The sequence below is a fragment of the Macaca fascicularis genome, chromosome 10 (genome assembly GCF_037993035.2).
Source record: "Macaca fascicularis isolate 582-1 chromosome 10, T2T-MFA8v1.1".
In the NCBI taxonomy this organism is placed as follows: Eukaryota; Metazoa; Chordata; class Mammalia; order Primates; family Cercopithecidae; genus Macaca; species Macaca fascicularis.
The window spans coordinates 27,971,037-27,992,919 of NC_088384.1; the positions used below are offsets into that span (position 1 = coordinate 27,971,037).

Sequence of the window (21,883 nt, forward strand, 5' to 3'; positions counted from 1 at the left end):
TGCTTAAGCCTACACCCCTTGTGCACAATCCCTAGGAGTGCTGACTAATCCAAACCAAAGGTTCTGATGTTCCACAGGCAGAAAAGAGCAGGTGGACTGCAAAGAGAATCTCTCATGAACGTGGCACCCCCATAGCCCATAGAGACAGTTCTTACCATGATGCCAAGAAACTGAAAACAATAAGCCAGACCTCACACATATTTCCATTTTCTTTCTGATTTCATACCCCCTCCTTCAGCCCCTCCTCACAAGCAGCAGGGATAACCTGGAGGCTCCTGGGAACCTTTTCCCATTGGGTTTTTCCTGGCACGTAGTTCCCTACCTGGATGAGTCTCCTCGTCACTTAGACTCTCCAGCATCAAGTCTTTAGAAAGAAAAACACCAGGATAAGTCATTAGACAGAGTGACTCACCCACTCCTCCTACGTTAGCTGAAGCTGAATGATGCGCTTGTCTCCCACCCCACGCTGCTTCATACATGATCCCCTCATCTTTCTTCTGGGTTGGCAAACCTTCCTACAGCTTCTCGGGCCAGAGTTCTATACTGGCAAAATCACTTTCATGAGAACCCCAAGCCTCTTTCCCAGCAGGAACCCAGAATCAGGTTTCTATACACTGATGCTAGCAAGTTTTTCCCTCAGGAAGTGAGTTATTTCATGGTACATACCGTTTTCTTTCCAATCTGTTATCTGCAATTATATAAAAGAAAACATGAGAATCAGATTCTGCTGTGCGCTTCACACAGATCTGTTATTCTCTGGACAACGATAAAAAACCAGAATGCAGTACAGTGATTGAGCCATAGGTCAAAGTCCCCAAAGCCTAGCACAGAGGATAGCTATAGAAAAACAAGACCTTTATTAGCAGAATTTACCTTTAAATTTAATTTTATATGCAAATGCACAATGCTTAATCTAAGGAGGAAAAGTGGTATTGTGGAAAATGTCTCAGCATTCCAGGCATACTGGATGCCGTCATTGAAAAGCACACTAGCGGACCATGTATCAGTTGGGAAGACACGCCTACTGAATTCCAGCCCCACAAAGAGAATAGTGTACAGTGTACATAATGTGCACTGCCAGATTTTCATATCAAAATTAATTGAGAAGTAAAGCAATCAGGAAAGCAACATTGCTGTAGAAGACAAAAACAGTGGGTCTTACCTGGACATCATCATCATCATCATCACAATCAACATCACAATCAACGTCATCATCATCATCATCTTCGTCTTTGTATTGTGGTGAGCATCTTAAAAACAGGTCGTGTTCAGGATGAGCTGGAAGGACACAGAGGAAAGGTCAGTGCACCGGTGGTTAGTGACTGTGAGTCACTCAGAGAGCTTTGCTGGATGTGGTGTATGGAGGTGGTTGATTAACAAGTATGGACTGAGTTGATGCTGGGCTGTACCCCTGAGTGGAAGAGGGATGGCAGAGAAGGGGAGCAGGAAAGACATGAGACATGGAGGCCTTGGCCTTGTACTAGAGGCATCAGGCAGCAACACAAAACAGTCAATCCAAAATGGAACTAAAATGCACACTGAGGGTCAATGGAAGAGTGCCTTCCTCCCTCTCATATTTGTGTGTGTATATATACCTATATATATATATATTTGATGCCTATTTTTTCAGACATACAAAATATTGGTGTAAAAAATCAAAAATTTCTGTCAGTCATGTTAGATCTAACTTATCAGCTGTCAACATGAAGATCCTAGGAAGTAAAGAAGGTACAAATAAGTGGAAAGGCATCCTGTATTCATGGATAGGAAGACCAAACCTGACTAACACACAATACTACACAATGATCTACACACTCACAACAATTATTGTCAAACTGGTAACAGCTATCTGTGCGGAAATGGAAAAGATAATCCTACTATTTTAATGAATTTTATGTGCTTCAAGTAACCATGATGATGTCAAAAAAACAGTGTTAGAGAATACACATTCATGAGATTAAAATCCACACACACACAAAATACAAAAATTCAGACAGCATGGTTCCAGCACGCATAAGTTTCACAAGTATAGAGAGCCCAGAATTGAATGCACACATATACAGTAAACTGATCTTCAACAAAGGTGTCAAAAACATACAATGGGGAAAGGACAGCCTCTTCAACAAATGATGGTAAAACTGCATATTCTCATTCAAATAAAGACAGAATGCTGACAATGTGCTCAATGTTATACTTCTCCCTCCATTTCCAAGACACTGGAGCTTTTGCAGGGAGCCCAGAGTGAATTTTCATTCTGTCCTCCACACCCAGGAAGAGCTCTTGACACCAGAAGTAAGCAGGAAAAACAGACAAATGAGTGTGCTGCCAGGAAACCTAACAGTTCATAAGGTGAGGATTAATCTCTCCTATGCATCTGGGCACATCACAGAAGAATTCTGTCTCCAGGAGTAAGTAACTGCCTGTGACAGAACTGCATCCCAAACAAAAGACTTTGAGATTTTGCAGTGGCAGAGGCAGAAAAGAGCAGGTGTTCTAGAAAGATCATCTTTAAATAATAAATAAGAAGAGGTGATTGAAAACACAGGATACTCAAAAGCCCATAAACATAGTACTTCTCACCATGATGACATTAAACTCTAAAAAGAACAAACTTCACTTATATTTACCTTTTCTTTTTCTATTTCTACACCATCCCTCAGCCTCCCAAGCAGCAGGTATAACATGAAGGTTCCTGGAAATGCTGTTTTATTAGATCCCATCTGATGTCTTGTTGCCTACCTGGAAAGGCATCCTCTTCCCTGCTGAGATTCTCCAGAATCCACTCTTTAGAACCACCAACATCAGGATAAGTCAGTGAGAGCTGCACTCACTTCTCCTACTCCAGGTGAAGACACACTGGCTCACACAAAAGCTCCTGGTTGGTCCTCTGGGTTCACATACATTTCTACAGCCCCACTGGTCATAGTTATACACTTACAAAATCATTTGTTCTCACCACACCCTCAATATTTTTAACAGGAACCCAGATTAAGGTTTCTATATATTAAAGCCAGCAAGGTTGTTTCTCAGAAAGTGAGTTAGTTCAAGGTACGTACCCTGGTCAGGCAATGGTAAAATCTGCAATGAGACAAAAGAAGATGCCATGAGGATTAGATCAACTCTGCTGCACCCCTTACACAGATCTGTTAGTCTCCTGATGACTTCACAAAACTACTTGTGAAACACTGGTGAGTCAAGGTCAAAGGCCAAACATTCTAGCATAGAGGACACGTGAGGAAAAGACAAGAGCTTTCCCCACAGAATTTCTTTGAGGTTGATTTAGGTTGGTAAATGCACAAGGCCTAATCCAAGGAGAAAAACTGGTGTGGAGGAAAATGCCTCTGCATTACAGCTGGTGATGGACGCTGTCCTCAAAACACCCCAGTGTGTCATGTATGAGATGAAAAGAAACTCAGACCAAACTCCACCCTCACAAAGAGAATTGTGTATGAGGCCGGGCGCGGTGGCTCAAGCCTGTAATCCCAGCACTTTGGGAGGCCGAGACGGGCGGATCACGAGGTCGGGAGATCGAGACCATCCTGGCTAACACGGTGAAACCCCGTCTCTACTAAAAAAAAAATACAAAAAAAAAAAAACTAGCCGGGCGAGGTGGCGGGCGCCTGTAGTCCCAGCTACTCGGGAGGCTGAGGCAGGAGAATGGCGTGAACCCTGGAGGCGGAGCTTGCAGTGAGCTGAGATCCGGCCACTGCACTCCAGCCTGGGCGACAGAGCGAGATTCCGTCTCAAAAAAAAAAAAAAAAAAGAGAATTGTGTATGTTGTATATAATCTGCCTTGTCATATTTTTATGTCAAAATTAATTGAGAAGGAAAGAAATCAGGTGAAGGAAATAATGTATACAGTGGTCCATTTTTAACACAAAGTGCTTTGAACCGGTCTAGGTCAGCAAAGGACAGAAGAAATAGGATATGCCAGACTCCTGCTTGGATGGGCAATGCCTGCTTCTTGGGCCCCCCTCCTCCCCACTTAGTTGCCCTCACTTCAACCAAAGAAGTTTAGTCTAAGATGAAAGTTTACTAGCCTGCAAAATAGCTCACTTTGTCTGTTCTTATCAGCCTGCCCAGCTACTTAGGTCATAAGTCAAATACTTGAAGAGCCCCTGAACTGACTAGGATGGCAATGCATTATGGGCTGCAACAAAATGCAGTAAGACAACCCTAGAAAAATACCTAAACTCCTCCCCCAAAATCAATAGGCAACACCTGGGAAGATTGTGACTCCACAGTACTCAGCCTATGAGGAACCACGAGAGGGACCTGCACACTAGGGGATAAATTGCTTATTGAAACTGTGCTGGGTGTGTCTGCCCATCAGACACCGGATCTTGCAACATTGTCATGAAAAGTCTCACTTTCAGCCAGGTGGGGTGGCTCATGCCTGTAATCCCAGCACTTTGGGAGGCTGAGGTGGGTGGATTACCTGAGGTCAGGAGTTCAAGACTAGCCTGGCCAACATGCTGAAACACTGTCTCTACTAAGAATACAAAAATTAGCTGGGCATGGGACACATGCCTATAATCCCAGCTACTCGGGAGGCTGAGGCAGGAGAATACATTGAGCCCAGGAGATGGAGCCAAGACTGTACCACTGCACTCCAGCCTGGGCAACTGAGCGAGACTCTGTCTCAAAAAAAAAAGAAAGGAAAGGAGAGGGGAGGGGAGGGAGGGGGAGGGGAGGGGAGGGGAGGGGAGGTAAGGGAAAATCTCACTTTTGCTGTTTTTCAGCTCCCTGAGTCCATTCTTTGGGTTTCAATGGGTGAGTTTGTTTCTCACATCAGAAAACCAACATTTCCTTAGAAGACAAAGAAAGGTGGTCTTACCTGGCCATCATCATCATCATCGTCATCATCGTCATCATCATCATCCCAATCATTAGTTTCACTTCGTGGTAGGCTTACTAAACTCAGGTTGTTCTCAGAAGAACCTGGAAGGACACAGAAGAAAGATCAGTGCCCTGGGTGTTTGTGACTGTGAGTCACTCAGGGAGCTCTGCTGGATGTGCCATGTGGAAGTGGTTGATTAACAAGCCTGGACTGAGTTGATCCTGGGCTATTCCCCTGAGTGGAAGAGGGATGGCAGAGAAGGGGAGCAGGAAAGACATGAGACATGGAGGCCTTGGCCTTGTACTAGAGGCATCATGCAGTAACACAAAACAGTCAATCCAAAATGGAACTAAAGCACACACTAAGGGTCAATGGAAGAGTGCCTTCCTCCCTCTCAAATGTTTTAAAACTCTTCAAAACACACAGCATTTTCTTAACGTATTCAAGACCGTGTAAGTACACTAGGACCCAATTATGCTGATACTACATCTAACATCTATTTTAAAGGATTAATTACTTAATTAATAGTGAAATGGATTCAATTTTACCCAAATTACTCTATTCTACTGATCACATATATATATATATATATATATATATATATATATATATTTTTTTTTTTTTTTTTTTTTTTTTTTTTTGAGACAGAGTCTCCCTCTGTTCCCCAGGCTGGAGTGCAGTGGCATGATCTTGGCTCACTGCAAGCTCCACCTTCTGTGTTCACACCATTCTCCTGCCTCAGCCTCCCGAGTAACTGGGACTACAGTCACCCACTGCCACACTCGGCTAATTTTTTTGTATTTTTAGTAGAGACAGGGTTTCACCATATTAGCCAGGATGGTCTGGATCTCCTGACCTCCTGATTCGCCCACTTCGGCCTCCCAAAGTGCTGGGATTACAGGCATGAGCCACCGCACCAGGCTGATCACAATTTCTTTTTCATAGAGGTCATTTAAAAAATGAAATATTAAAATGCTACAATTAAAAATAGTCATGATTTCCTCCTTGTAAGTCTTCTTCTGGAACCAGGGTGTGTGCACACAACCTTTTGGGCCCCTGTGATCAGGGGCTTCAGCAGCTCTGTGTCACTCTCCCTGAGGAGATTCCCTAAAAATCAGGCTTCATTCTAACAGGCCAAACTCACACAGCCTGCGCAACCTACACCAGTGAAGTTGAGAGTCGTGACTCTCAATACTTTCTGCCATTAGGATAAATTTCCAGGTTCAAATATACATGATCTACTGAAATGAGGAAATGTATACCAACACAAATGAACACATCCATGAACAAATGTCCATGAGTATGGGGGTGATTTTTGGTTAACTAGCTTATATAATATTTTTCATTTGAGGCCTATTCATTCAGACATACAAAATATTGGTATAAGATGTCACAAGTTTGGCCAGGCATGGTGGCTCATCCCTGTAATTCCAGCACTTTGGGAGTCCGAGGTGGGTGGATCACAAGGTCAAGAGATCGAGACCATCCCAGTCAACATGGTGAAACCACATCTCTACTAAAAATACAAAAATTAGCTGGATGTGGTGGCATGCACCTGTAGTCCCAGTTACTCGGGAGGCTAAGGCAAGAGAATCACTTGAACCCGGAAGGCAGAGGTGGCAGTGAGCGGAGATCACATCATTGCACCCAGTATGGTGACAGAGTGAGACTCTACTCAAAAAAAAAAAAAAAAAAAAAATCACAAATGTATATCAGTCATGTTAAATCTAACTAATCAGCTGTCAACATAAAGATTCTAGAAAGTAAAGAACTTACAAATAACTTGAAAGGCATGCCGTATTCGTGGATAGAAAGACTAAGCATGACTAACACACAATACTACACAAATGATCTGCAGACTCACAACAACTGCTATTAAACTGGCAGCAGCCATCTGTGCAGAAATGGAAAAGATAATCGTAAGACTTTAATGGATTTTTATGTGCCTCAAATAGCCATGGTAACATTGAAAAAGAATAGCGTTAGAGGAAGCACATTCATGGACTGAAATCTACAAAAAACAGAGAAATTCAGACAGCATGCTTCTAGCATGAGGGCACCCATAAGTATCACAGATATAGAATCGAGAGCCCAGAATTAAATGCACACATACAGAGTCAGCTGATCTTCAACAGAGGTGCCAAGAATACACAACGGGGAAGGAAAGCCTCTTCCGCAAATGATGGCTAAACTGCACATGCTCATTCAAAGGAAAAATTGAATGCTGACAGTGTGCTCAAGGCTGTGCTACTCCTTCCATTTCGAAGACACTGGAGCTTTTGCAATGAGCCCAGAGTGAATTTTCATTCTGTCCTCCATGCCCAGGGAGATGTCTTCATACCAGAGGTAAACAGCAAGGACAGACAAATGAATGTGCTGCCATGAAAGCTAACAGTTCATAAAGGTGAGGATCCATTTTTCCTATGCATCTGGGCACACCGCAGAATTTTATATCCAGGATTAAGTAACTGCCTGTGACAGAACTGCATCTCAAACCAAAGGCTCTGATATTTTGCAGTGGCACAGGCAGAAAAGAGCAGGTGTTCTCAGAAAAATCATCTTTAAATAATAAAGCAAGAAGAGGTGATCGAAAAGACAGGATACTCAAACGCCCATAAACATAGTACTTCTCACCATGATGACATTAAACTCTGTAAATAACAAACTCAGCTTATATTTACTTTTTCTTTTTCTCTTTCTACACCCTCCCTCAGCCTCCCAAGCAGCAGGTATAACATAAAGGTTCCTGGAAATGCTGTTTTATTAGATCCCATCTGAAATCTTGTTGCCTACCTGGAAAGGCATCCTCTTCCCTGCTGAGATTCTCCAGAATCCACTCTTTAGAACCACCAACATCAGGATAAGTCAGTGAGAGGTTCACTCACTTCTACTCCAGGTGAAGACACACTGGCTCACACAAAAGCTCCTGGTTGGTCCTCTGAGTTCACACACATTTCTACAGCCCCGCTGGTCACAGTTATACACTTGCAAAATCATTTCCTCTCACCACACCCTCAATATTTTTAACAGGAACCCAGATTAAGGTTTCTATATATTAAAGCCAGCAAGGTTGTTTCTCAGAAAGTGAGTTAGTTCAAGGTACGTACCCTGGACAGATGACGGTGAAATCTGCAATGAAACAAAAGAAGATGCCATGAGGATTAGATCAATTCTGCTGCACCCCTTACACAGATCTGTTAGTCTCCTGATGACTTCACAAAACTACTTGTGAAACACTGGTGAGTCAAGGTCAAAGGCCAAACATTCTAGCATAGAGGACACGTGTGGAAAAGACAAGAGCTTTCCCCACAGAATTTCTTTGAGGTTGATTTAGGTTGGTAAATGCACAAGGCCTCATCCAAGGAGAAAAACTGGTGTGGAGGAAAACGCCTCTGCATTACAGCTGGTGATGGACGCTGTCCTCAAAACACCCTAGTGTGTCATGTATGAGATGAAAAGAAACTCAGACCGAACTCCACCCTCACAAAAAGAATTGTGTATGTTGTACATAATGTGCCTTGTCATATTTTTATATCAAAATTAATTGAGAAGGAAAGAAATCAGGTGAAGGAAATAATGTATACAGTTTCCATTTTTAACACAAAGTGCCTTGAACCAGTTTAGGTCAGCAAAGGACAGAAGAAGTAGGATATGCCAGACTCCTGCTTGGATGGGCAATGCCTGCTTCTTGGGCCCCCCTCTTCCCCTCTTAGTTGCCCTCACTTCAACCAAAGAAGATTAGTCTAAGATGAAAGTTTAGTAGCCTGAAAAATAGCTCATTTTGTCTATTCTTATCAGCCTGCCCAGCTACTTAGGTCATAAGTCAAATACTTGAAGAGCCTCTGAGCTGACTAGGATGGTAATGCATTGTGGGCTGCAACACAATGTAGTAAGACAACCCTAGAAAAATACCTAAAACCCCCTCCCCAAAATCAATAGGCAACACCTGGGAAGATTGTGACTCCACAGTACTCAGCCTATGAGGAACCAGGAGAGGGACCTGCACACTAGGGGATAAATTGCTTATTGAAACTGTGCTGGGTGTGTCTGCCCATCAGACACCGGATCTTGCAACACTGTCATTAAAAGTTTCACTTTCAGCCAGGTGGGGTGGCTCATGCCTGTAATCCCAGCACTTTGGGAGGCTGAGGTGAGTGGATTACCTGAGGTCAGGAGTTCGAGACCAGCCTGGTCAACATGGTGAAACCCCGTCTCTACTAAGAATACAAAAATTAGCTGGGCATGGGGACACATGCCTGTAATCCCAGCTACTCAGGAGGCTGAGGCAGGAGAATTCATTGAGCCCAGCAGATGGAGGTTACAGGGAGCCAAGATTGCACCACTGCACTCCAGCCTGGCCAACTGAGCGAGACTCTGTCTCAAAAAGAAAAAAAGAAAAAAAAAAAAAAAAAAAAAAGGAAAGAAAATCTCACTTCTGCTATTTTTAAGCTCCCTGAGTCCATTCCTCGGGTTTGGACTGGTGACTTTGTTTCTCACATCAGAAAACCAGCACCTCCTTAGAAGACAAAGAATGGTGGTCTTACCTGGGCATCATCATCATCATCATCATCATCATGATCACCATCATAATCTTCACTTCGTGGTAGGCTTAATAAACTCAGGTTGTCCTCAGAACCTGGAAGGACACAGAGGAAAGATCAGTGCCCTGGGTGTTTGTGACTGTGAGTCATTCAGGGAGCTTTGCTGGATGTGGTGTATGGAGGTGGTTGATTAACAAGCATGGACTGCGTTGATGCTGGGCTATTCCCCTGAGTGGAAGAGGGATGGCAGAGAAGGGGAGCAGGAAAGACATGAGACATGGAGGCCTTGGCCTTGTACTAGAGGCATCATGCAGTAACACAAAACAGTCAATCCCAAATGGAACTAAAGCACACACTAAGGGTCAACGGAAGAGTGCCTTCCTCCCTCTCAAATGTTTTGAAATTCTTCAAAACAAACAGCATTTGCTTAACGTATTCAAGACCGTGTAAGCACACTAGGACCCAATTATGCTGGTACTACCTCTTAACATCTATTTCAAAGGATTTATTACTGAAGTAAAAGCCTGTTTTATTGGTGAAATGGACTCAATTTTACCCAAATTACTCTATTCTATTAATCACACATTCTTTTTCACACAGATCATTTAAAAAGTAATACTAAAATACTACAATTAAAAACAGTCATGATTTCCTCTTTGTAAGTCTTCTTCTGGAATAAGGGTGTGTGCACACAACCTTCTGGGCTCCTGTGATCAGGGGCTTCATCAGCTCCTATGTCACTCTCCCTGAGGAGAGTCCCTAAAGGTCAGGCTTCATTCATACAGGCCAAGCTCACATGAGGATAAGTTTCCAGGTTCAAATATACATGATCTACTGAAATGAGGAAATGTATACTAATGAACAAATTCATGAAAAAATGTCCGTGAGGACAAGGGTGATTTTTTGGTTAACTACTTTACATAATTTTTTTTTAATTTGATGCCTATTCATTCAGAAATACAAAATATTGGTATAAGAAATCACAAATTTGGCCAGGCGTGGTGGCTCATGCCTGTAATCCCAGCACTTTGGGAGGCCGAGGTGGGCGGATCATGAGGTCAAGAGATCGTGACCATCCTGGCCAACATGGTAAAACCATGACTCTCCCAAAAATATAAAAATTAGCTGGGTGTGGTGGTACATGCCTGTATTCCAAGCTACTTGGGAGGATAAGGCAGGAGAATCACTTGAATCCGGGAAGCGAAGGCGGCAGTGAGGAGAAATCACATCACTGCACCCCAGTATGGTGACAGAGTGAGACTCTGTCTCAAAAAAAAAAAAAAGAAAAGAAAAAAGAAATCACAAATTTATATCGGTCATTTTAAATCTAACTAATCAGCTGTCAACATAAAGATTCTAGAAAGTAAAGAACATGCAAATAAGTGGAAAGGCATCCTGTGTTCATGGATAGGAAGACTAAGCATGACTAACACACAATACTACACACATGATCTACAGACCCACAACAACTGCTATCAAACTGGCAACAGCCATCTGTGCAGAAATGGAAAAGATAATCCTAAGACTTTAGTGAACTTTTGTGTGCCTCAAATAACCATGGTAACATTGAAAAAGAATAGTGTTGGAGGACGCACATTCATGAGATTGAAATCTACAAAAAAAACAGAGAAATTCAGACAGCATGCTTCTAGCATGGGGGCACACATAAGTATCACAGATATACAATTGAGAGCCCAGAATTAAATGCACACATACAGAGTCAGCTGATCTTCAACAAAGGTACCAAGAATACACAATGGGGAAAGGAAAGCCTCTTCCACAAATGACGGTAAAACTGCATATTCTCATTCAAATGAAGAAATGGAATGCTGACAGTGTGCTCAAGGTTGTGCTTCTCCCTCCATTTCCAAGACATTGGAGCTTCTGCAGTGAACCCAGAGTGAATTTTCATTCTATCCTCCACACCCAGGAAGAGCTCTTGACACCAGAGGTAAAAGGCAAGGACAGACAAATGAATGTCATGTGTCTGTGCTGACATGAAACCTAACAGTTCATAAGGTGAGGATCTACTTCCCCTATGCATCTGGGCACATCACAGAAGAATTCTGTCTCCAGGATTAAGTAACTGCCTGTGACAGAACTGTGTCCCAAACCAAAGGCTCTGATATTTTGCAGTGGCACAGACAGAAAAGAGCAGGTGTTCTCAGAAAAATCATCTTTAAATAATAAAGCAAGAAGAGGTGATCGAAAAGACAGGATACTCAAAAGCCCATAAACATAGTACTTCTCACCATGATGACATTAAACTCGGAAAATAACAAACTCGGCTTATATTTACTTTTTCTTTTTCTCTTTCTACACCATCCCTCAGCCTCCCAAGCAGCGGGTATAACATGAATGTTCCTGGAAATGCTGTTTTATTAGATCCCATCTGATGTCTTGTTGCCTACCTGGAAAGGTATCCTCTTCCCTGCTGAGATTCTCCAGAATCCACACTTTAGAACCACTAACATCAGGATAAGTCAGTGAGAGCTGCACTCACTTCTCCTACTCCAGGTGAAGACACACTGGCTCACACAAAATCTCCTGGTTGGTCCTCTGGGTTCACACACATTTCTACAGCCCCTCTGGTCAGAGCTATACACTTGCAAAATCATTTGCTCTCACCAGATCCCCAATATTCTTAACAGGAACCCAGATTAAGGTTTCTATATATTAAAGCCAGCAAGGTTGTTTCTCAGAAAGTGAGTTAGTTCAAGGTACGTACCCTGCACAGGTGATGGTAAAATCTGCAACGAGACAAAAGAAGATGCCATGAGGATTAGATCAATTCTGCTGCACCCCTTACACAGATCTGTTAGTCTCTTGATGACTTCACAAAACTACTTTTGAAACAGTGGTTGAGTCCATGTCAAAGACAAAACATTCTAGCATAGAGGACATGTGTGGAAAAGACAAGAGATTTTCCCACGGAGTTTCTTTGAAGTTGATTTAGATTGGTAAACTCACAATGCGTAATTCAAAGAGGAAAACTGGTGTGGAGGAAAATGCTTCTGCATTACAGTTGATGATGGATGCTGTCATTTAAAAACATCCTAGCGTGTCATGTATTAGATGGGAAGACGTTCCCACTGAACTCCACCCCAAGAAGGACTATTGTGTATGTTGTACATAATGTGCCTCGTCATATTCTTACATCAAAATTAATTGAGAAGGAAAGAAATCAGGTGAAGGAAATAATACATACAGTGGTCTTTTTATTTTTTATTTTTATTTTTTTTGAGATGGAGTCTAGCTTTATCGCCAGGCTGGAGTGCAGTGGTGCAATCTCAGCTCACTGCAACCTCCACCTCCCAGGTTCAAGCTATTCTCCTGCCTCAGCCTCCTGAGGAGCTGGGATTACAGGCATGCGCCACCACACCTAGCTAATTTTTGTATTTTTAGTAGAGATGGGGTTTCACCATGTTGGCCAGGATGGTCTCGATCTCCTGACCTGTGATCTGCCCACCTTGGCCTCCCAAAGTGCTGGGATTACAGGCATGAGCCACCGCACCAGGCCACAGCAGTCCATTGTTGTTGTTGTTTTTTTTTTTTTTTTGAGACAGAGTCTCGCTTTGTTGCCCAGGCTGGAGTGCAGTGGCACGATCTCGGTTCACTGCAAGCTCCACCTCCCGGGTTCACGCCATTCTCCTGCCTTAGCCTCCCGAGTAGCTGGGACTACAGGCGCCCACCACCACACCCGGCTAATTTTTTGTATTTTTAGTAGAGACAGGGTTTCACCGTGTTAGCCAGGATGGTCTCGATCTCCTGACCTCGTGATCCGCCCGCCTCGGCTTCCCAAAATGCTGGGATTACAAGCGTGAGCCACCGTGGCCGGCCACACAGCGGTTCATTTTTAAGAGAAAGTGCCTTGAACCTGTTTAGGTCAGCAAAGGACAGAAGAAATCCTAGGCTCCTGGTTGGATAGGCAATGCCTGCTTGTTGGGTCCCCCTTCCACCCCGCTTAGTTGTCCTCACTTTAACAAATAAGTTTAGTCTAAGTTGAAAGTTCACTAGCCTGCAAAATAGCTCACTTTGTTTGTTCTTATCAGCCTGCCCAGCTACTTAGGTCATAAGTCAAATACTTGAAGAGCCCCTAAGCTGACTAGGATGGCAATGCATTGTGGGCTTCAACAAAATGCAGTAAGACAACCATAAAAAAAAATACCTAAAGCCCCTACACGTCAATCAATATGTGACACCTGGGAAGATTGTGACCTCATAGTACTCAGCCTATGAGGAACCAGGGGAGGGACCTGCACACTAGGGGATAAATTGGTTGTTGAAACTCTTCTGGGTGGGACCGGGCATGGTAGCTCACGCATGTAATCCTAGCACTTTGGGAGGCCGAGGCAGGCAGATCACTTGAGGTCAGGAGTTCAAAACCAGCCTGGTCAACATGGTAAAACCCCCATGTCTACTAAAACTATAAAAAAATTAGCTGGGTGTGGTGGCAAGCGCCTGTAATCTCAGCCACTCAGGAGGCTGAGGCAGGAGAACTGCTTGAACCCAAGAGGTAGAGGTTGTGGTGAGCCAGGATCATGCCACTGAATTCCAGCCTGAGCGGAAGAGCAAAACTCTGTCTCAAAAAAAAAAAACAAAGAAACTGTGCTGGGTGTGTCTGCCCATCAGACACCCGATCTTGCAAGACCATCATTAAAAGTCTCGCTTTCTCTGTTCTGCGGACCTCTGAGTCCATTCTTTGGGTGTGGATGGGTGAGTTTGTTTCTCACATCAGGAAAGCAACATTTCCTCAGAAGGAAAAGAAAGGGGGTCTTACCTGGGCATCATGATTGTCTTCCTCACTTGGTGGTAGAGATTTTAAATTCAGGCTGTCCTCAGGGGGAACTGAAAGGACACAGAGTTAATGTCAGTGCCCTGGTGGTTGGAGACTGTGAGTCCCTCAGGGAGCTTTGCTGGATGCGGCATATGGAGCGTGGGACTGAAGATTCTGAGACCATCTCAGAGAAACAAATATGTTCAAGTAGTGAGCATGAGGGAGTCTCACCAGATACCTCGCATCTTAGTCAGTGCCTGGACCTAATAAGACTCTTGCATTCCCAAGTCCCAGAAGATATTAACCAATCAAAACTCAAGGCTTTGATGTTTGCTGTAACATAGAAAGGAAAAACTGGTCTTCTGGAAAAGGTAATTACTAAAATCAGAGCAAGGAAAAAAATGGTTACAAAATGGTTAAAAAAAATGGTTACAGCACACAAAGCCCATGGACACTAATCGTCTCCTCTCTATCTTATTAAAATACAAAAGGAATAAGTCAGACTTCTACACATATCTCCTTTGGTTCTGACTTTCTCGCCCTTTTCCTAGGTTCCAAAGAAACAGGTGTCACCCAACTGCTCCCAGAGATCCTCCTAGAGTATCATTCTCTACCTACAGATCTGCCTCACTGCAGCTGCCCTCATGGACGGTGTCCATTGGCCAATCTTTAGAGACAAAAACTCCACAAGAAATTATTCCAGAGAGCAACTCGCCCACCCTCCTACTCCAGGTGAGGCCACACTGGGTTACGCGAGATCACTCTGCCCCTCCCTCGGTGTTGTCAGACTCTCCCTGGGCTCTGGGGAGTCAGAGGTCTCTAGAAAGGCATCGCTCACACTTGCCAGCCTTTAACTGAGAAAGAAGAACTGAAGGAACCATGTTTCAACTTTTTCCTTCCACTGGCCCATTATAGGTCTCACCTCCAATCTCACAGCCCTGAGATTCCCACTTTGATGTGCACGCTTTGAGTTACAGGAGTTCAACAATCAGCCCCTCAGCCAGGCTCACAGCAGATGTGAAAGAGCATTCTGTTGGGCCATTGCACGGTGGCTGTCGCGATGAGGTTCTTTTTTTTTTTATTATTTTTTATTTTTTGAGACAAAGGTTCACTCTTGCTGCCCAGGCTGGAGTACAATGGCATGAACTCAGCTCACTGCAACCTCTGCCTCCCGGGTTCAGGCGATTCTCCTGCCTCAGTCTCCTGAGTAGCTGGGATGACAGACATGCAACACCATACACGGCTAATTTTTGCATTTTTAGTAGAGATGGGGTTTCACCATCATGGCCAGCCTGGTCTCTAACTCCTGACCTCAGGTGATCCACCCGCCCCAGCCTCCTAAAGTGCTGGAATTACAGGTGTGAGCCACCATGCCAGGCCCTGAACTTTTACTTGTAAATATTTAAATGTATTGAAATATGAGGAGGCACATATATGACTGACAACCACAATAAATGACACAGGAAATCCAGACATGAGGAAGACATGACCCCCTCCCCTGGTGTTTCCTTGCGAAATGGTTTACAGCTGTGCTCCCACCATACATTTCTGGTAACTTCCTGGGCATGTGCACAAGGGCCAGTCACTGTGTGGGGCTGGGGATATGACAACAATGAGGACAACATCCAGGTCCAGAGGGATTCCAGCAGGGGGCGCATGTGCACACAGGGGAAGACCGTGCCCCTGCACTCCCTGTCTAGACACCATCAGAGAAGCAGGAGCCGAGGGGCAGGGGCACCTCACTGTCCTCAGGAGCTCAACCTCATCTCCAGGGACCCTGACTCAGAAGCTGGGGCAGGCTCCAGGGTTGGTGTAGGGCTCAACAGGCTGGACAGGCTGAGAAGGGAACATTTCCACATGTGCGCTAGATCCCAGCCCAGGGCTGACCTAGAACTCATCCCAGGGATGTGTTCACTACAATGCCCATGGGGCCTAACATGTTCTTCCCAGGACTGAGCTCTGGGGTAAGGACTAATGAGGAGGACACAGTCACTGCCCTGGCAGGAAACACCCGTAGCCAGGGTTCCTCTATCCACCCTGTGGGAAGACACAACACAGATAGAGTTTGACACTGAAGATTCCAAACTTTCTATAAAATAAGTGGAAACTGATGTGTTCTGGATTCCACAGAAGAGTTGCAAGGATGAGCTGGACTCTGGAATCAGTGCCCATCCCTTTGCTGGCTCCTGGTGCACTGGAACTCGTGTCCCTCCCCACCTCCCCTGGTACTAGTGCTAAGGGGCTCTGTCCAGTTGAAACACATGTCAGCCAGGCATGGGGGCTCACGCCGGTAATCCCAGCACTTTGGGAGGCCGAGGTGGGCAGATCGCCTGATGTCAGGAGTTTGAGACCAGCCTAGCCAACATGGAGAAACCCCATCTCTACTGCAAATACAAAAATTAGCTGGGCATGGTGGTGCATGCCTGTAATTCCAGCTACTCGACAGGCTGAGGCAGGAGAATCACTTGAACTTGGGAGGTGGACGTTACAGTGAGCTGAGATCGTACCACTGCACTCCAGCCTGGGTAACACAGTGAGGGTCCCTCTCAAAAAAAAAAAAAAACAAAAAAAAACACATTTCTAGGCCAGACAACCCTTGGCCAATACTGTCTCCTCAAGGACCATTCCTCAAGTGACTTCCAGGAGAGGTGAAAAGGAAAAACTCATCTGTCCTACGCCCAGAAAAATCAGGCCTGGGACCTGTCTGTGTCTGTCCTGACTTGTGTCCTGTCTGCTCTGTGTCAGAGAAGTGGGGACCTGATTCCTGTTCTGCCTCCTCACCAATTTCTGCTGGTGTCACTGCCATCGTCACACAGAGATGGAGGAGACAAGAGAAAGCAATGAAACTCCATTCTTGAGGCATTCAGGATGACGTCCACACCATGCTCTCGGCAGACAGGAAGGCCAGATCCTGCTCACTCCTACTCAGAAGGGTTCTCAGAGATATGAGTACTAACCTTGTTAGCTATTTCTCCTCTGCTCTTCTCTTTTATTCTTCTTTTTGAGATGGAGTCTCACTCAGTCATTCAGGCAGGAGTGCAATGGCTCGATCTCGGCTCACTGCAACTTCCGCCTCTTGGGTTCAAGAGATTCTCCTCTCAGCCTCCCAAGTAGCTGGGATTACAGGAACCTGCCACCACACCCAGCTAATTTTTGTATTTTAAGTAGAGACAAGGTTTCACCAGGTTGCTCAGGCTGGTCTCGAACTCCTAACCTCAGGTAATCCACCCATCTCGACCTCCCAAAGTGCTGGGATTACAGGCATGAGCCACCGCACCCGGCCATGGATTGGAGCATTTCTAAGGCTTGAGGTAGTCCTGTTATTAAATACAATGCAGTATCTTCCTGATCCTTCCCTGCTTTGACCAAGTGCTGAGGAATGAGCCCAGCACTGACAGATGTTGACCTGCACTGTTCTATGTGAACCCTTACACTTCTCAGAATCTGTGAACTGACCAGAAGCCTGTGGGCTTTCTATGTGTATTTCACAGTAATGTCCATGCAAACGTCTGTTGTTCCGTGTACCTTTTGCTACCCTGGGTTTTGTGACCACTGGGGCCCCATTTGATGATGGGCAAAGTTTGGCAGCTTATAGGTCACACAGTTCCAGGGGCACACATAGGTGCTGGAGCTCCCTGGTGTGGGGTCCTGTCACCAAGCCTGAGTGATGACACAGTTGAGTAATACAGACCATCAACATTGGGACCCATTTCTGGGTTCACTTTTGCCTCCTCCATTCAGGAGGTCAGAATCTGGGTTCACTCCTTTCTGCACTCTCTCCAGCTAAGGAGTAGGGATATTAAACTGACCTTCAGGTACAGCTGTGGTGAGGGAGGAAAGAGGTCATTTATGTAAAGTGTATGGTGGTGCTGAAGTTTTTCTTCCTTTTTATTAGAAGACATGACTCTGGAGGCTGAGGTGAGAGGACCACATAGGCCAGGAATTCAAGAAAAGTGACACTTGTACTGTGCTGGGCATGGGGGCCACATTTTTTGGGGAAAACACACATTTACAAACACACTCACACTCACTACGCATGGATTCACCCCTAGCTACCTCCCAACCCTCCTGCACACAAACCCACACCATCTAAATGATACGGCTGTTTCCAGGGTCTCCAGTGGATGATCACAGTTCTTCACTGAGCCATTATCAAGAACCGGAAGCCAGGCAGGCTCTCCAGACAAAAACAGGCAAGAGAGTCCCCCGCGACCCATCACTTAGATTTGTCATCAGCAAGGGAGTGGTCTTAGAATATGAATAGTGTTAGAGAGGAGAACAACACACACTGGGGCCTGTCGGGACAGGCGAAGGGAGAGCATCTGGATAAACAGCTAATGCACGCAGGGCTTCATACCTAGGTGATGGGTTGACAGGTGCAGCAAACCACCATGACACACTTTTACCCATGTAACAAAACTGTACATCCTCACATGTATCTCAGAACTTAAAAAAAAAAAAAAATTAAATTAGGGGCTGGGTGCGGTGGCTCGTGCCTGTAATCCCAGCACTTTGGGAGGCTGAGGCAGGTGGATCACGAGGCTAGGAGATAGAGACTGCCCTGGCTAACATGGTGAAACCCCGTCTCTACTAAAAATATAAAAAATTAGCCAGGCGTGGTGGCGGGCGCCTGTCGTCCCTACTGTGGAGGCTGAGGCAGGAGAATCACTTGATCCCAGGAGGCAGAGGTTGCAGTGAGCTGAGATCGCACCACTGCACTACTGCTTGGGCAACAGAGCGAGACTCCATCTAAATAAATTAATTAAATAAATAAATAAAATAAAAATAAGCTACCTTAAGGGATGGAAGAAAAGAAACAATCTGACCCTTACCTGGTTCCTTCATTTAGGTACCAAACTGGCTGGATAGGTCGGCTAGAGAATGGGATGGGGATTGGGGTATTTGAATTTTCATTGAGAAAAGGGCTCTCCCTTTTCTAGATCAAAAAGCCTCAACGACAAAGACAAGAGGCAGAGTCAGCCTTTGCCCCCATGTCCCAGGTCTGGGAGAGCTGGCTATGGGCAGGAGGGAGCTGGAAGCTGAGGATGTCTCTGGGGATGAGGCTATGGGAAGGGGGTGAGGGTAGCCACAGTGTGCCAGAGAGTAAATGGCACCCATGGCTTTTTTACCTGTGAGCATCTTTTGGTTGCTGATGTGCTGCAGGTCGTGGCCCTCGGTGGCTCCCACATCCAGCTTGCCAGGCTCTACAGTAGTGGATTCTGATGTTGCAGCAGCCACAGCCTCATAAGTATCAGATTCATAACAGGTTTCCTTCTCCCCCCTGCACCAGCCACAGCTGGAGTCGATGCAACAGGTCAGTATACACCCCATCGGGCACCCACACTCCACTCCTGCCGGAGCCTTTGATGAAACTGAAACGGTGCTGCCCGAGGAGCCACAGTACTGAGGCTGGCACAGCACTTGTAGAAGCAGCCTGACTCCAGGCAGATCTGGGGCCTCAGTCACGACCTCCCAAACTGCCTGGTCTACGAGGTCGGGGACCTACTATCTTCTCTGAAAAATAAATGAACATAAGTGCCGAGAGGCACAAAAACTGCTGGAACACAGCACAGTCGGAGCTCCTCCTACTACTACTACTACCCGCTTCCGACTGAGGGCTGCTGGCCCTGGCTGATGTCTATAACCCACAAAGCTTCCTATGTCACCTGGTTACCAGGAAACAGCCAGGCCAGGCTAGTGACTCACAATGTCCAGCCCGACAGCCCCACCCAAGGCCTCACAATGCTCATCCCTGCTGCTGCCCATCTTGTGGCCACCCTGCCCCTCTGTGCTGACTGCGCTACTCAGGCTTTTATTCACCCTGGGCTGCCTGAGCTTTCCAGTCCTGAGAAAAGTGCAGGGGGGTTGCTATTGGAAGTCATCCTTAGCAATAAACTCAATAGAAAACCCTGGTACAGCCAGGAGTGGTGGCTCACGCCTATAATCTTAGTACTTTGGGAGGCTGAGGGGGGTGGATCACCTGAGGTCAGGAATTCGAGACCAGCCTGGCCAACATGGTGAAGCCCCATCTCTACTAAAAATACAAAACATTAGCTCAGTTTGGTGGTGGGCACCTGTAATCCCAGCTACTCAGGAGGCTGAGGCAGGAGAATTGCTTGAATCCAGGAGGTGGAGGTTGTACAGTGAGCCAAGATCGCACCATTGCACTCCAGCCTGGGTGACAAAGGTGAAACTGTCTGAAAAACAAAACAAAACAAAACAAAAAAACAAAAGAAAGAAAACCTCAGTTACTAAAGTCAGTTCCACCAGCATTTCTGTTTTTCTGAGTTTGACAGCTTTCATTTGTACCAAATGCAGTTATACACAAATTTTTGACTGCTTTTCTAATTAAATGCTTCTCTTCCATCCTACAAGTGTTAGTTCTTGTCTGCAACTTGATCATAGCTACCCCCAGGGCCCTGGTCCCACTCTCAGTAGAGAGTCATGGCTGTGTATCCTGAATGAAAGCCTGGGACACATCACACTTTCCCCTCCTGGTCTATAAAATAGGGACTGAACACATCCTTCCCAGCTCTGTAATGCTAGGACCTACCAACTCCCTTTTCTCCCTCTGTTTCTTCTTTCCATGACAGGGGTACTCAGATATTTCTTTTATTTACTTATTTATTTTTTGAGATGGAGTGTTGCACTGTCCACCAGGCTAGAGTGCAGTGGCATGATCTCAGCTCATTGCAACCTCCACCTCCCAGGTTCAAACGATTCTCCAGCACCAGCCTCCCGAGTAGCTGGGACTACAGGTGCATGCCATCACATCTGGCTGATTTTTGTATTTTCAGTAGAGATGAGGGTTTCATCATGTTGGTCAGGCTAGTCTTGATCTCCTGACCTCAGATGACCGGCCCACCGTGGCCTCCCAAAGTGCTGGGATTATAGGCATGAGCCACCACCTCTGGCCTCAGATATTTCTTTCACTAACAAATCATAAAGTTTTATTTTCTTATGCAAAATTGAGAACCCCACAGTGGGGTACCATTGGCCTCATAGGATAAAGTCAACATCTGGCAAGTATTATGTACCTGACAGTGTTCCAACTGTGGCATACTCATTTAACCCTCAGAAACAGTCCCATTGTACACATTTTGGAAAAGTCAAGTAACTTCCCCAAGGTCCCACAACCGCTCAGTGAGTTCAGGCAGATGAGCAAACAAAGGCTTAGAATTCAGTTGTCTGAGACTACACTGCTGGACAGTGGATGAACCTGGAATACAAAGGCTCATTCACTGTCCAGCACTAGAGTTTAAATAGAGTTTAAATTTTGTTCCGGAAACATGAGAGTCACTGAACCACACAGAAGTGAGGAGTCTCTATCAGACGTGTTTGCAGTGAAGTCTCTGCACAATAGAGAAGGGCTGATGGAAGCAATGGGACCAATTAAGAGACATTATGTTGGGAGGCCAAGGTGGCTGGATCATTTGAGGTCAGGAGTTCGAGACCAGCCTGGCCAACATGGTGAAACCCCATCTCTACTAAAAATACAAAAATTAGCCTGGCGTGGTGGCGGGTGCCTGTAGTCCCATCTACTCGAGAGGCTAAGGCAGGAGAATCACTTGAACCCAGGAGGTGGAGGTTGCAGTGAGCCAAGATCACACCATTGAACTCCAGCCTGGGCAACAGAGAGAGATTCTGTCTCAAAAAAAAAAGAGAGACATTATGTTCGTCTGGGAGAACAGATAAGGCTAAAGGCAGTGGAAGTGACTGAAGTGG

General features: G+C 45.3%; 1 protein-coding gene across 8 annotated transcripts in view; it reads right to left on the reverse strand.

Annotated features, from left to right (window-relative positions):
* LOC102130356 (aspartate-rich protein 1) overlaps positions 1-21,883 on the reverse strand; it is a 53,826-nt gene that overhangs the window by 7,061 nt on the left and 24,882 nt on the right. For 3 of the 8 annotated variants that reach the window (XM_065522355.2, XM_065522357.2, XM_065522356.2), the window contains 11 exons: positions 20,233-20,355; positions 19,288-19,454; positions 14,162-14,229; positions 12,110-12,131; positions 9,385-9,476; positions 7,948-7,969; positions 4,838-4,941; positions 3,057-3,078; positions 1,163-1,278; positions 667-688; positions 323-364 (listed from right to left, as the gene is read on the reverse strand). In XM_065522355.2, the coding sequence (XP_065378427.1) occupies positions 323-364; positions 667-688; positions 1,163-1,278; positions 3,057-3,078; positions 4,838-4,941; positions 7,948-7,969; positions 9,385-9,476; positions 12,110-12,131; positions 14,162-14,229; positions 19,288-19,454; positions 20,233-20,355 (800 nt within the window). Of the gene's footprint in view, positions 1-322; positions 365-666; positions 689-1,162; positions 1,279-3,056; positions 3,079-4,837; positions 4,942-7,947; positions 7,970-9,384; positions 9,477-12,109; positions 12,132-14,161; positions 14,230-19,287; positions 19,673-20,232; positions 20,356-21,883 lie in introns of all 8 variants that reach the window. The other 5 variants (XM_074004133.1, XM_074004132.1, XM_065522358.2 and 2 more) reach the window with 3 other exon arrangements.